We start from the raw sequence: 13736 nt of genomic DNA on the forward strand, positions 1-13736 counted from the left end.
AGTCTTATTTACATATAGGAAATGGTAATTCAGAAAGCTAGCCTGTGAGATTATCAATCATCACCAAACCAGATCTTGATGACTGTCACATCTCTGCTATATTTTCCAAATAGGAAATCCCATTTACCAGGGCCCTCCTGAAATGCCTGGGATTATGCCAAGGATTGCTTCCCTAGTTATTTTTATGTGTAGACCTGAGGAGTGGCAGAGTATGTAACCTTTAAAGATCATTAAGCACCAGTCTTGGGCTCAGCCTGAATTCTCACTCAGCAAGAGTAATATAATTGCAATTATAGAACTGATCCATTTTATCACTTTCTGAGAGATCAATTGTCAGAGATTGAGACTCTTAATTCATCCTGGGTTTTAAGGAATATTTAAATGAGAATAAGGAATAAATTGAAAACATCAAGAAACTGACACAAATATACATCCATGAGTCTTTTATTGGTCATTTATATGCCAAGTAGCAGCATCACCAAAAACAAAACAGCGATTTCCACCTGAATGCATCCCTGGTCTCTTCATTTGCCTTTTTGGTTCTCTCCTGAAAAGGAAGTATAAGCCAGTGTGTTAGTAACGCCCCAATTAATCAGTGCCCCTCCAGGTTTTCTTAAGAGCTGGTCTCAGTCCCATATCCGCATTTATCATCCACAGATGTCCACTCAGATTAGGTTTCATCCTAGACCAGTCACAGTGTGAAAAAAATACCGAGCTAGACAGAACTGCCTGTTTCTACCCAATTGTCTCCCACTCAGAGGGCTGGGTGGCTCCATGGTTACCCAAAACCACTGGGCATGAGCAGCAGTCAGGCCTCAGTCTCAAGGTGGAGACTTAAAGCTGCTGCATTCTACTCTCTGGATGTGCTCTTTGGCCTTGGTGCAGGCCAAGTCTAGCAGACCGAGTCACAAAATAAACATTTTTTGTCATCTGGTTCTGAATAGCCAATAAATACAGCTTCCAAGGAAAGCCAGATGTTAATGATACATTATAAAGACTTTTACACACTGAGTATCTCTCTATTGGCCACACTGTTTAGAGTCCTAACAAGCTAAGTAGGAAGTTGTGATAAAGCTTCAGCTATTTCAACTCACCCAACTCTGTAGATCCGCACAGATGAAGACAGCTTTACTGGCAACAGGTCTTAGGGGGAGAAAAATACCAATCAGGAAGCAAGAAAACTACTGGTATATCCCTCCCAAATACAAAGATATTAGCCAGCAATTACTATACAACTGCCAGTTTCACACAGTCTCCGTTTAAGATTATCCCATTTTAAGGGGTGGAGAAAAGTTCCAAGAGAATTCAACCTTGTCCGAAACTAGCCCACATGCTGTACAGCACACACCACGAGCAGAGTTTCAGTACTGCTATTCCTCCTTTTACGACCACCAAGACCAGGGTTTAGATCCGATGGGAAAGGGAACTGGAGGGTCAGCCTGTCTCCAATACCCAACTTTACCTTATTCTAAAGGACGGCTCCAGTGACAAGGTGGTATTTTCAGTTACTTCAGTGTCAGGCACTGCCAGTTAAAAAACGGGGGGCAACCTGCAAAAGAGTGTGGAAGCTCTAACCAAAAATCTAATGTACACAGAATGTGATTTTGATGGAAACACGGATTCAAGTGGAAGACTTCCAGCCCAAATCCTGAGAAATTATAGGAAAGGCGAGTGGCAGCTGCAGGTATTACGCTGACCTGTGCTGTCAAAGTCTCTCCACGTTGCTCTCGCATGCAGTTGGAGATCCCATGGCCACAACAAGCCACAGCCCTTGGAAACATGCTGTACTGACCCCCCAGGCAGCTCCCAAATTACCTCTTCACAGAGAACCTACCGGGTCCTGAGGCTTGCGTTCCATCCCTGTCACGTCCTCTTCACTCACCAGAAAGGTTAGCTTCAGTCATCCTGGAATCTTCTGGCACAACTAAAATGAGAACAGCATTGTCCTGAATGACCTACTTGTTCCATTCATCTGGTTTTCAGAACAAGGTTTTTGACTTGCCTTTGGGCTGATGCCTTAAGCTTTTCAGGGCAAAGACCCAAAGCATGACCACAATCTGCACCACTTGCCCCTGGATTTCCCCAGCACAGCTATCTAACCCACCCATATCTGCATCTGCATACTGGTTCTTGGCCTCTGCCAGCCACTTCTCAAAAGCCTTATTCTTGCATGTAAGACCCCATCAATGGAACACTTCCGGTAGCCTCTGAAAACGTTGTCAGTTTTAATAAAGGTCTCTGGTTGTACCTGAGAAATGGCAAGTACAATGGGAACTGTCTTTTCCAGAAATGTTGCAGATCAGTTACAGCAAACAGAACGGCGACCGTCAAGGAAAACTGTCACTTTGGGCTCCTTTTTGACCACAGCAGCTATATGGAAGCAGCTGCAGCTTCGATAAGGGCCACGGGGGCGGGGCGGGTGGGGAACCTAGGTCACAGGGCAGAACCAACACTGCAACCCTCAGACTCACCTAAATCCTGTGTGTCAGGACTCATCTACTGGGACATTCTGGAAACTAAAAGAGAACAGACATCCTATAGGTTCTGATCACCACCTTCTTTTACTATGTGCCAGTGGTTTGTCTCATTTTATCTTCACAGGATCGTTTCCTCAACCCCGTCTTACATCAGATTTAGACTTGTTATTTGCCAAAGTCCCCTATCAGTGGAGAAAGTGACAACCTTGGGGTTCAAAATAGGATCTGAATGACTATAGCCTGTCCTCCAAAAAACCTTATCCTTATATCCACCAGGGTGACTTCCTTATCATGTGTTGTGCAGCCAGATAATTTAGGAGAAGGTAGGTAAGTTAACATGCCCAAGGTCACGGAGCAACTGTCACAGGCCTATTCAAGGTCTGGCTGACCCCAGCACGTGGTCTCCCCTAACTTAAACCACTCAGTCCCAGAAACGCCGTACACCCGACCGCCTGCCCATGTTACTCACCCGTCACACCGGAGCACAGGGCCGCGAGGGCCTGCGCGTGGAGCAGGGCGTGGCCCACACAGGGTCCGGCTTCTTCCACTGCGCCTGAGAACCACGTGGCCTTCCGGCTCTCGGCCCGACTAGGCCAGTAGGCCTGGATCCTCCGTGCCGCGCTCAACATCTTGCCGCCTCTAGAGGCAGCCCCGGCAGGTGCGGCGCCCGTGGCAGCCAGGCTAAGGCCGGGTATGGCGGAGGATGGGTGTGGACCACTGCAGACAGAGAACCCAAGACGGACAAGACGACCGACGCGCGGCTGCCGGGTAAAAGGACGCTTGTGAGACAGGAAGGGGTTTATATGGGCCCCGCCCCTCGCAGTTGTGCCTGACGATTGGAGCAGCGCGCCGCGCGGAATGATGGGAGTTGTAGTTCGCTCGCCTCTGGCGAGCGGCCGAGTGTCTGACTCGCAGTCCCAATCGCGTGTCGTGTGGGACCCTTTTTACTCGGTTGGAGGAACCTTGTGTAAGTGATTTCTTCAGGATTCGAAGAGATTCCTCCGCCATCATTCAGCACTCAGTGAACATCCAGTAACCCAGGACGGATCTCAAAAATATCACCGACTTTCAAAATCGGGAAGTTAACCTTTAACCCAGTGAACTGAGCCAGCGGTTTTGGTTCAAACCGCCTGAGAGCACGTCGCGGAGCAAAGACTGAGCAGTATTTCGGCGGAGAGATCTGGGGGCGGGCTTCCTTTTCAAAAGGAAGAGGTGACTGATTACAGAGCTCATTAAAAGAATGCATTGTTTGTTCGGGCTTATGTCTTCGGCTAATAGATTAAAAAAAACTACTGAGTGCTTACTGAGTACATTATGCTCGATTATCTCAGCTAGTTTTCAAAATAACCCTGTGTATGGGAATTACAATTATGCCTCTTTCACAGATAAGGAAACAGAAATGGCTTACGCAGATAGCAAGCGAGTTAAGACGTGAAATGAGGAGGTTCACCCCATACGCCACGCTCATAATCACTGTGCCACATACAAGTTTTATCCATAGAATGAATAAGCATCAACATAAAAAAAAAAAAAAAAGTAGTGGGACTCTGAGACCTGAATGCAGGGACCCCAGTTTCCATCCGGGGTCAAGGAACTAGATCCCACATGCTGCAACTAAAGATTCCACCTGTGGCAACTAATACCCAGGCGTCCACGCTCAACCAGCTCTGACCCAGGCTCCTCTGTCCATGGGGTTTTCCAGGCAAGAATACTAGCATGCATGCATGCTCAGTCGCTTCAGTCGTGTCTGACTCTGCGACCCCACAGACGGCAGCCCACCAGGGTCCTCCGTCCACAGGATTCTCCAGGCAAGAACACTGGAGTGGGTTGCCATTTCCTTCTCCAGATTCCTAATAAAAGGAAATAAGATGGATACTATAAGTCACCATCAGTTCAGTTCAGTTGCTCAGTTGTGTCTGACTCTTTGTGACCCCATGAATCATAGCACGCCAGGCCTCCTTGTCCATCACCAACTCCCGGAGTTCACTCAAACTCATGTCCATCGAGTCAGTGATGCCATCCAGCCATCTCATCCTCTGTCATCCCCTTCTCCTCCTGCTCGCAATCCCTCCGAGCATCAGGGTCTTTTCTAATGAGTCAACTCTTCGCATGAGGTGGCCAAAGTACTGGAGTTTCAGCTTCAGCATCAGTCCTTCCAATGAACACCCAGACTGATCTCCTTTAGAATGGACTGGTTGGATCTCCTTGCAGTCCAAGGGACTCTCAAGAGTCTTCTCCAACACCACAGTTCAAAAGCATCAATTCTTTGGCGCTCAGCTTTCTTCACAGTCCAACTCTCACATCCATACGTGACCACTGGAAAAACCATTGCCTTGACTAGACGGACCTTTGTTGGCAAAGTAATAACTCTGCTTTTCAATATACTATCTGCTGCTGCTAAGTCACTTCAGTCGTGTCCGACTCTCTGCGACCCCATAGACAGCAGCCCACCAGGCTTCCCCGTGCCTGGGATTCTCCAGGCAAGAACACTGGAGTGGGTTGCCATTTCCTTCTCCAATGCATGAAAGTGAAAAGGGAAAGTGAAGTCACTCAGTCATGTCCGACTCTGTGCGACCCCATGGACTGCAGCTTACCAGGCTCCTCCATCCATGGGATTTTCCAGGCAAGAGTACTGGACTGGGGTGCCATTGCCTTCTCCATATATTATCTAGTTTGGTCATAACTTTCCTTCCAAGGAGTAAGTGTCTTTTAATTTCATGGCTGCAGTCACCATCTGTAGTGATTTTGGAGCCCCCCAAAATAAAGTCTGACACTGTTTCCACTGTTTCCCCATCTATTTGCCATGAAGTGATGGGACCAGATGCCATGATCTTCGTTTTCTGAATGTGGAGCTTTAAGCCAACTTTTTCACTCTCCTCTTTCACTTTCATCAAGAGGCTTTTTAGTTCCTCTTCACTTTCTGCCATAAGGGTGGTGTCATCTGCATATCTGAGGTTATTGATATTTCTCCCAGCAATCTTGATTCTAGCTAGTGTTTCTTCCAGCCCAGCGTTTCTCATGATGTACTCTGCATATAAGTTAAATAAGCAGGGTGACAATATACAGCCTTGACATACTCCTTTTCCTATTTGGAACCAGTCTTTTGTTCCATGTCCAGTTCTAACTGTTGCTTCCTGACCTGCATACAGGTTTCTCAAGTGGCAGGTCAGGTGGTCTGGTATTCCCATCTCTTTCAGCATTTTCCACAGTTTATTGTGATCCACACAGTCAAAGGCTTTGGCACAGTCAATAAAGCAGAAATAGATGTTTTTCTGGAACTCTCTTGCTTTTTCCATGATCCAGCGGATGTTGGCAATTTGATCTCTGGTTCCTCTGCCTTTTCTAAAACCAGCTTGAACATCAGGAAGTTCACGGTTCACGTATTGCTGAAGCCTGGCTTGGAGAATTTTGAGCATTACTTTACTAGCGTGTGAGATGAGTGCAATTGTGCGGTAGTTTGAGCATTCTTTGGCATTGCCTTTCTTTGGGATTGGAATGAAAACTGACCTTTTCCAGTCCTGTGGCCTGGAGTTTTCCTGAGTTTTCCAAATGTGCTGGCATATTGAGTGCAGCACTTTCACAGCATCATCTTTCAGGATTTGGAATAGCTCAACTGGAATTCCATCACCTCCACTAGCTTTGTTCTTAGTGATGCTTTCTAAGGCCCACTTGACTTCCCATTCCAGGATGTCTGGCTCTAGGTCAGTGATCACATCATCGTGATTATCTGGGTTGTGAAGCTCTTTTTTGTACAATTCTTCTGGGTATTCTTGCCACCTCTTCTTAATATCTTCAGCTTCTGTTAGGTCCATACCATTTCTGTCCTTTATCGAGCCCATCTTTGCATGAAATGTTCCCTTGGTATCTCTAATTTTCTTGAAGAGATCTCTAGTCTTTCCCATTCTGTTGTTTCCCTCTATTTCTTTGCATTGATCACTGAGGAAGCCTTTCTTCTCTCCTTGCTATTCTTTGGAACTCTACATTCAAATGGGAATATCTTTCCTTTTCTCCTTTGCTTTTCACTTCTCTTCTTTTCATAGCTATTTGTAAGGCCTCCTCAGACAGCCATTTTGCTTTTTTGCATTTCTTTTCCATGGGGATGATGTTGATCCCTGTCTCCTGTACAATGTCACGAACCTCATTCCATAGTTCATCAGGCACTCTATCTATCAGATCTAGGCCCTTAAATCTATTTCTCACTTCCACTGTATAATCATAAGGGATTTGATTTAGGTCATACCCGAATGGTCTAGTGGTTTTCCCCACTTTCTTCAATTTAAGTCTGAATTTGGCAATAAGGTCATGATCTGAGCCACAGTCTGAGCCACTAGAGTGGGCTGCTGTGGTCCTCCAGGGTTGAATCCCTGTTTCCTGCATCTCCTATATTGGCAAATGGGTTCTTTACCACTGAGCCACCTGAGATGCCCAATATTCAGACAGCCAAATAAATAATTTTTTTAAAATTTCCATTATATATTTTAATAAGAGACAAATTGGGAGAGAATAGTTGCAAAACATGCACTGAATAGGAGTCTTGCATCTAAAACATAAAGAACTCTTAAGGAACCACCCTGGTGGTCCAGCGGTTAGGAATCTGCCTGCCAGTGCAGGGAACACGGATTCCGTCCCTGGTCCAGGAGGATCCCCCATGACGCTGAACAGCTAGGCCTGTGGGCCACAATTACTGAGCCTGCGCTCTGAAACCTGTGTGAGCCACACCTATGGAACCCACGTGCTGCAGCTACTGAAGCCTGAGCTAGAACCTGTGCTGTGCAACAAGAGAAGCCACCACGATGAGAAACCTATAAGCAAATAAATGGCCCTTAAAACTCAACAGCAAAGAGTAAAATCACTCCATTTTTAAAAAGGGGGAAAAGAAGGGGGGGGCACAAAATTTGAAAGACACCTCACCAAAGAAGATAAACAGATGGCAAATAAACACATGAATGACGCTCAATATCATAACACTACAAACACAGTGGAAGGGCTAAAAGTTAAAAAGTTAAAAAGATTGACAAAGTCAAGCAACGACGGACAAGTAGAGCACGTGGAAATTTCATACGATATTCAGGACTGTAAAATGGTGCAACCACTTTGGAAAACGATTTTGCAGTTTTTAAATAAGTAAAAATGCACCTACTACCTGACCCAGCCGTTGCAGTACTAGGTATTTCCCAAGAGAAATGGAAAGCATGCATCCACACGAAGACTTGAATATGAATGTTCACAGCAGTTGTGTTTGTAATAGCCAAAGACTGAATATAACACAAATGTCCTTCAACAAGGATTGGATAAACAAATTGTGGTATGTTAATACAGTGAAGTACTATCATGTTGAGTGAAGGAAGCCAGACTATATGCTGTATGATAAAGATTCTAGAAAATACAAATTAATCTTTAGTGGCAGAAAGCAGATTGGTGGTTGTCTGGGAGAGGAGGTCAGGAGAGAAGAATTAAAGAAGGACATGGAGAAACTTTTGAGAATAATAGATGTTCATTATCTCAATTATGGTGGCTTTGGGGATGTACACTTATGTCAAAATGCATATTGTACATTTTTAATATGTGCAGTTTACTCTGTATCAATTACATTTTAATAAAGATGCTAAAAACAAAGAAGTAAGCAAGAGAAAATTCAGATCATGTAATTCACCTGCCCCACAATCACTGACTTCTCAACACATTTGGAATAAATGTGTTGGCCTCTGAAGCCACAGGTGATTTGGCTCCTCCTCTTTGCTTTCATTACCTGATCCCTGGTCTAGGAGGATCCCACATGTGGCAGAGCAGCTAGGCCTCCGTGGCACAACTGCTGAAGTCCACACGTCCTAGAACCCATAGTGTGCAACAAGAGAAACCACTCCAATGAGAAGCCCACACACTGCAACGAAGAGTAGCCCCTGCTCACAGAAACTAGAGAAAGCCCAAGCAGCAACAGAGACCCAGAGCAGCCAATAAATAAATAAATTTTAAAAATTAAAGAAATAAAATAAAACTAAGATCTGATAGCCAGTGGGAACCTGCTGTGTAGCACGGGGAGCTCAGCTGGTTGCTCTGTGATGACCTAGAGGGGTGAGATGGAGGAGGGAGGGCATAGATGTATACACAGAGCTGATACACTTTGCTGCACAGCAGAAACACAACACTGTCAAGCAATTATATTCCAATTATAAGATTCATTAATTACAAAATAAAACAAAGGAAAAAGAAAACACTAAGATCGGTCTAACGCAAATATACACCTGCTATGACACACAGTTACCCCAGGACTGCCCTGAGAGGAGGACGCCATGATTTGTCTCACTTCGCAGAAGGGAAGCAGGGCTGGGGAGGAGAAAGGGCTCGCCCCCTGGCGAGTCACACAGGCAGTCTATGACAAAGTCAGCTGACAACTGGATTCCAGCGCCAGGTGCAGTCAGGGGCAGACGCGTGACCCAGCCCACAGCAGGCACATCCAGGAGGGGAAGTTCAGGAGTCTGATGCTGACAGCGCACTCTGCCCACATGCTGACCACAGAGGCTTCTGGGATGTCTGGGTTCAGACTCCCTTTCAAGCTGTCCCATGCCTGTCTGCCTTCACCCACTGCCTCTGCCTGAGTACCCTTCCTCGCTTACCTCCCCAGCTTCCACTGTCCTTGGAGACCCAGCTTCAGCTTCAGCTTTTCCAAGAGGTCTTTTCTGACCCCGTGGCTCCCTGAGTCCAACTCTGTTGTGGTATTTGAATGAATAATGAGTGAATGAATAAATGAATAGCACATCCACTTTTTTTCATTCATACAACCATAAATATTTACTGAGCCAAGCACTGAGGATACAGCCTCTGGTCCTTGTCCTCAAGGGGCCTGAGCCTAGAAGGGAGACAGACATCACAAAGGACAAAAGGGCCTGTGACCTCACTAGCCAGTCAATGAGGGGCTTCTTGAAGACACAGATCTAACCTGAGGCCTAAAATTGGGGTTAGTTACCCTTTGAAGAGCAGAAAGGGAGTGTTCTTGGCATTGGGCTAATAAGAGGAAAGATGTTCTGCACAGCTGGAGCAACAGTGGTGGGTAAAGAAGAGAGAGGGTGGAATGGGGGGAAACGGTTCTGCACAGGCCTGATGCAGAAACTGTTTTTCCAGCTGAACAGAGCAAGGTGATGAGAACATCCTGATGGAAACCTCAGAGGGGCAGGTGGCACTGGGGCAGACTCTCCTGGTTTGGACAGAACTGGCAGGGAGGAGTCCTCCCCCAACATACACACCCTACCTGATTTTCCTCTTTCTCTCCTGGAGTGGGGGTGAGCAGAGACTTGGGCCCCTTCAGGCTAGTGCAGTGACCGAAGGGCAGAGTTACTAGGAGGCTTAACAAAATGGCTTCTCACTGATTTATTTAGGAAACCTGGGCCTTCCCAGGTCCCCAAATTGTCCAGCCAGAAACAAATTTGGCCACTACTTTGTCTTCTGTGCTGAGTGATATTGGGCTGGTTACTTAACTGTGTTGCTGCTGCTACTGCTGCTAAGTCGCTTCAGTCATGTCCGACTCTGTGCAACATCTACTCACAGGTTGTATATGGAGGAAATGTGATGATATGATGGTTTGCCTTAGTGAGAACTGCTTCCCACTGCCAACCTGTTAAACTGCAACATCCACCCACTGTGGGTTAGTGGGATTAAACCAGCAGACAAGCTGTTTGGGACCAACCTTGAGCCTTGATGTCCTGGGTGTTCAGAAGACCCGATTGGAAAGAGTGGAGATCTTGAATGCCGGAGCATCTGCCTTACCCTTGCCCCAACCCACTTTGTCCTGGTCCTTTGGGAAATTGCTTTCCAGTCCCCTTCTTTGGCATCAAGGGTAAACCACACAAGTCAGATGTGTGACAAGCCACACATCTGAGCCTCGGTCTCCTGAACTCTAAAATGGGCACACTATAGCCTTCTCAGAGGGTTGCTGTCCCAAAGCATAAGAAACTGACCATCTCATCTCATAAACATTAGTTGTACAGTCCACAAGCCAACTGTACTCTCAGTTGTCTGTCTACCCTGCCCCCTCTACCTGACTGTGTCCAAGTCTCTCTCTGGACCCTGGGGCCCAGCACAGGCAGGCAGCGGGGAAGCAGTGGGGCCTGCTGAACCGTTGAACCTGAACACTGAGCCGGAAGCTCTAGGCCAGGGCCAGTAGGGCTCCAGGAAAGGGGCATCTGGGTGAGAAAAGTGCATCTATAAACCATCAACTTTCTCCAGGTCCAGCAGCAGGGGCGCAACGGGGGGACTAACAGACAGTTGGGGCTGCAAAGGGAAACCACCTCAAAGAGTGAACGAAGTGGTTGCTCTGGCGCTGTTAGTCTCAGGCCAGTGCAGGTTGGGTGTGGTGATCGGTCCTCTGTAGCCCTCCTCCCCACATTATCTAGTTTAATCTCTTCTTCCTTGAGGTAGAGATTATTATCTCCATTCTACAGAGGAGAAAACTGAGGCTCGGAGCAAGGAAGTGACTTGTCCAGATGTTTCCACCGGGCCGGGTGGCTTCCTCGGCATCCGGTTCGGCGTTGCTGAAGACGCCCCAGGTTCTCCAGGCCCGGGTCTGGGTGTCTCTGGGGCCTCCTGGAGGCGGGGGGCGGGGCCCAGAGACGGGGCGGGGGCGTGGCTGCAGGGGCGGGGGCGTGGCTGTGGGGGTGGAGGCAGGATCGCACAGTTGGCCGCCGGGTCTCGGGAGGCGACACGCTGGCCATGGAGGCGGGGGCTGCCGCTACCAGTTTCGGATCGCGCTGCTGGGGGACGCGGCCGTGGGCAAGACGTCGCTGCTGCGGTGCTACATGAGGGGCGCCCCCGGGATCCCCGAGCCCGAGCTGGAGCTCGAGTCGGCGCCCACGGTGGGCGTCGAGTTCTATACCCGCACTGTGCAGCTTCAGGCTGGGCCGCGCGTCAAGCTGCAGCTCTGGGACACGGCGGGCCAGGAGCGCTTCAGGTGCGCGGTGGGTGGAAGGTGGGCCGGGGGAGGGACGAGAAGGGTTTGGGGTGAGGGGTTTCTGGTTGGGGCGGGGTGACCATGGGGATCCTTCAGAGTCACCGCCCTCAGTGGCCCAAGTAGGATCTGGGGGTCCCTGCCCCGGGCCCGGGTCCTTCACGCTTGAGTCATTCATCCTACAAATAACAGCTGGTGGGCTGAGCCCCTGAGCTTGATGCCTGAGACCTGGCCCGGCCGGCCCCAGTGGAATATTCGACACTGAAACCTAGAGGGATGAATGACCTGGGTGCTGAGAGGGCCCACAGAAGCGCAGAGAGGGAGGTGTCAGGGAGAAGTGGAAAGAAGAGAAATTTGTGTTGGCTGTGAAGGATGCGTAGGAGTTTGCCAGGGAGAGAAATGGGGAAACCTGCAATCAGGAAAACATCAGGTTTTCTCCAGGAATGGTCAGGAGAGTATGGGAATCAAACTGCTCCCTGACTGAGGAACACACAGTAACTTGGGAGAGACACAGACCCGGGGAAAAAGGGAAGCAGAGAGCAGTGTGAGATGAGCTGAAATTGGGGTGTGAGGCAGTCACTGGATGGAGGAGGACGCAGGGCCCGGTGTGCTGAAGGCATAACCCTCTCCCACCTTACTCCCTTCACCAGGTGCATCACCAGGTCCTTTTACCGGAATGTGGTGGGTGTCCTGCTGGTCTTTGATGTGACAAACAGGAAGTCCTTTGAACACATTCTAGACTGGCATCAGGAGGTCATGGCCACTCAGGGCCCTGACAAGGCGATCTTCCTGCTGATTGGCCACAAGAGTGACCTGCAGAGTGCCCGTTGTGTCTCAACCCAGGAGGCGGAGGAGCTGGCTGCCTCCTTGGGCATCGGCTTTATGGAGACCTCCGCCAAAAGTAACTGCAATGTGGACCTGGCCTTTGACACCCTTGCCAACACCATCCAGCAGGCCTTGTGGCAAGGGGCCATCAAACTGGAGGAGGACTGGGGGGGTGTGCGGCTCATCCAGAACACCCAGATCTCCAGGCTGCCCAGCAGGATGCAGCACCCGGGCCCATGCAGGTGTTGACTCTAGGAGGGAAAGGGTTAAAGCAGTGCTGGTGGGATGGGGAGTGTTCGTATCTCTCTGGAGGCCAAATGGCAGAATCTATTCAGACAGTTATTACAAACCATATCCTGGCACAGTCATGCCTCCTGGATTTTGGGGTCTCAGAGCTCAGCCCCTTTTCCACCAGAAAGGTCTGAGAGGCCAGGTGCGCAGCTTCCTGTCCTGGAGCCTGTTTCCTCTGTGGTCAGAGGAGCGCATAACAGACCCCACTCGTGGGGGGTTGTGGGCATGACTGAGATCATGGATGTGCTCTGCTCAGCCACAGCCAGAGCCTCCCGAATGGTGAGAATCGAATAGCAAGAACTGTCATCGCGGCTGCTCTTTCCTCTCTTGGCTAGGATGTGGCCGTTTCAGGTAGTGTCCCTGGGCTCGGATGCCGAGCTGCTCAGCGTGTGGACGCTGCTACACAGGCGAGGAGGGGGGCAGGGGCTTTCAGGCCGAGCCAGGTCTTCAGGCTTGGATGAGAAAGCGTGTCCTAAAACCCTGATTGCTGCCAAATCACAGCCAAAATGGATCGGAGAGGCAGGGATGAATATGAACAGCTCTCTGGCTGGGCGCGTGGTGGACACTGTTGGTTAGCCACCAAAATCTCCCCTCAGGGCTGAAGAACCCATGGCCTCCTCCCCACCAAAGCTCCTAGCTGCTGGGAGTGCTAATGTGGTGGCGGAGCCCAGGCTGCTGTCTCTGGGAACTGCCTGCTCATCTGGGGCAGCCCACAGTCCAGCATCAATGTATCAGATCTGTTGGGGGCGGTGGGGGAGTGTTCAAAGGCCTGGCCTTCTTGCCTCAACTCTGAAGGAAACACCCATCTTCATCATTCTCCATGGGGTCGAGGCCACTGTTAGGACAGCATCACAGCTAAATTCTGCTCAATCCTGCTTTCTTCCCTTCCTCCCCCCCAAGCAGGTATTGGTCTCAAGAATCTTCTAATAGGGACTTCCCTGGTGGTTCAGTGGCTAAGACGCTGAGCTTCTGATGCAGGGGGCCTGGTTTCGACCCCTGCTCAGAGAACTAGATCCCACATGCTGCAATAAAGATCGAAGATCCTGAGTGCCACAATTAAGACTCGGTGCAGCCAAGTAAATATTTTTTTAAGAAAGAATTTCCTAATAAAGGTCTGCACACAAATACAAGGGGAAAAAAAAAGTCTGCACCCTTGGAATTCCCTGGCGGCCCAGTGGTTAGTATTCTGTGATCTCAAAGCAAAG

The 13736-nt window shown here is 49.0% G+C and overlaps 1 protein-coding gene, 1 long non-coding RNA gene and 4 other non-coding genes across 6 annotated transcripts; 1 reads left to right on the plus strand and 5 right to left on the minus strand.

Annotated features, from left to right (window-relative positions):
* Window positions 1-428: 428 nt before the first annotated feature.
* LOC102284699 (uncharacterized) lies at window positions 429-3260 on the minus strand. The gene is made up of 6 exons (XR_314882.2): window positions 2947-3260; window positions 2472-2516; window positions 1835-1924; window positions 1463-1549; window positions 1095-1143; window positions 429-547 (listed from the first exon to the last, which is right to left on the minus strand). It is a non-coding gene; the product is annotated as an uncharacterized lncRNA (long non-coding RNA).
* On the minus strand, window positions 619-692 carry LOC138985041 (small nucleolar RNA SNORD99). Its single transcript, XR_011462277.1, has one exon. It is a non-coding gene; the product is annotated as a small nucleolar RNA SNORD99 (small nucleolar RNA).
* On the minus strand, window positions 1310-1435 carry LOC138985023 (small nucleolar RNA SNORA61). Its single transcript, XR_011462259.1, has one exon. It is a non-coding gene; the product is annotated as a small nucleolar RNA SNORA61 (small nucleolar RNA).
* On the minus strand, window positions 1655-1785 carry LOC138985015 (small nucleolar RNA SNORA44). Its single transcript, XR_011462253.1, has one exon. It is a non-coding gene; the product is annotated as a small nucleolar RNA SNORA44 (small nucleolar RNA).
* LOC138985009 (small nucleolar RNA SNORA16B/SNORA16A family) lies at window positions 2273-2407 on the minus strand. Its single transcript, XR_011462247.1, has one exon. It is a non-coding gene; the product is annotated as a small nucleolar RNA SNORA16B/SNORA16A family (small nucleolar RNA).
* A 4930-nt stretch (window positions 3261-8190) lies between the features above and the next one.
* On the plus strand, window positions 8191-13528 carry RAB42 (RAB42, member RAS oncogene family). The gene is made up of 2 exons (XM_070384128.1): window positions 8191-11418; window positions 12066-13528. The coding sequence occupies exons 1-2, from the start codon at window positions 10955-10957 to the stop codon at window positions 12487-12489; spliced, it is 888 nt and encodes a 295-aa protein (XP_070240229.1). The 5' UTR covers window positions 8191-10954; the 3' UTR covers window positions 12490-13528.
* Window positions 13529-13736: the final 208 nt, after the last annotated feature.

Source organism: Bos mutus, chromosome 2 (genome assembly GCF_027580195.1).
Source record: "Bos mutus isolate GX-2022 chromosome 2, NWIPB_WYAK_1.1, whole genome shotgun sequence".
NCBI lineage: Eukaryota > Metazoa > Chordata > Mammalia > Artiodactyla > Bovidae > Bos > Bos mutus.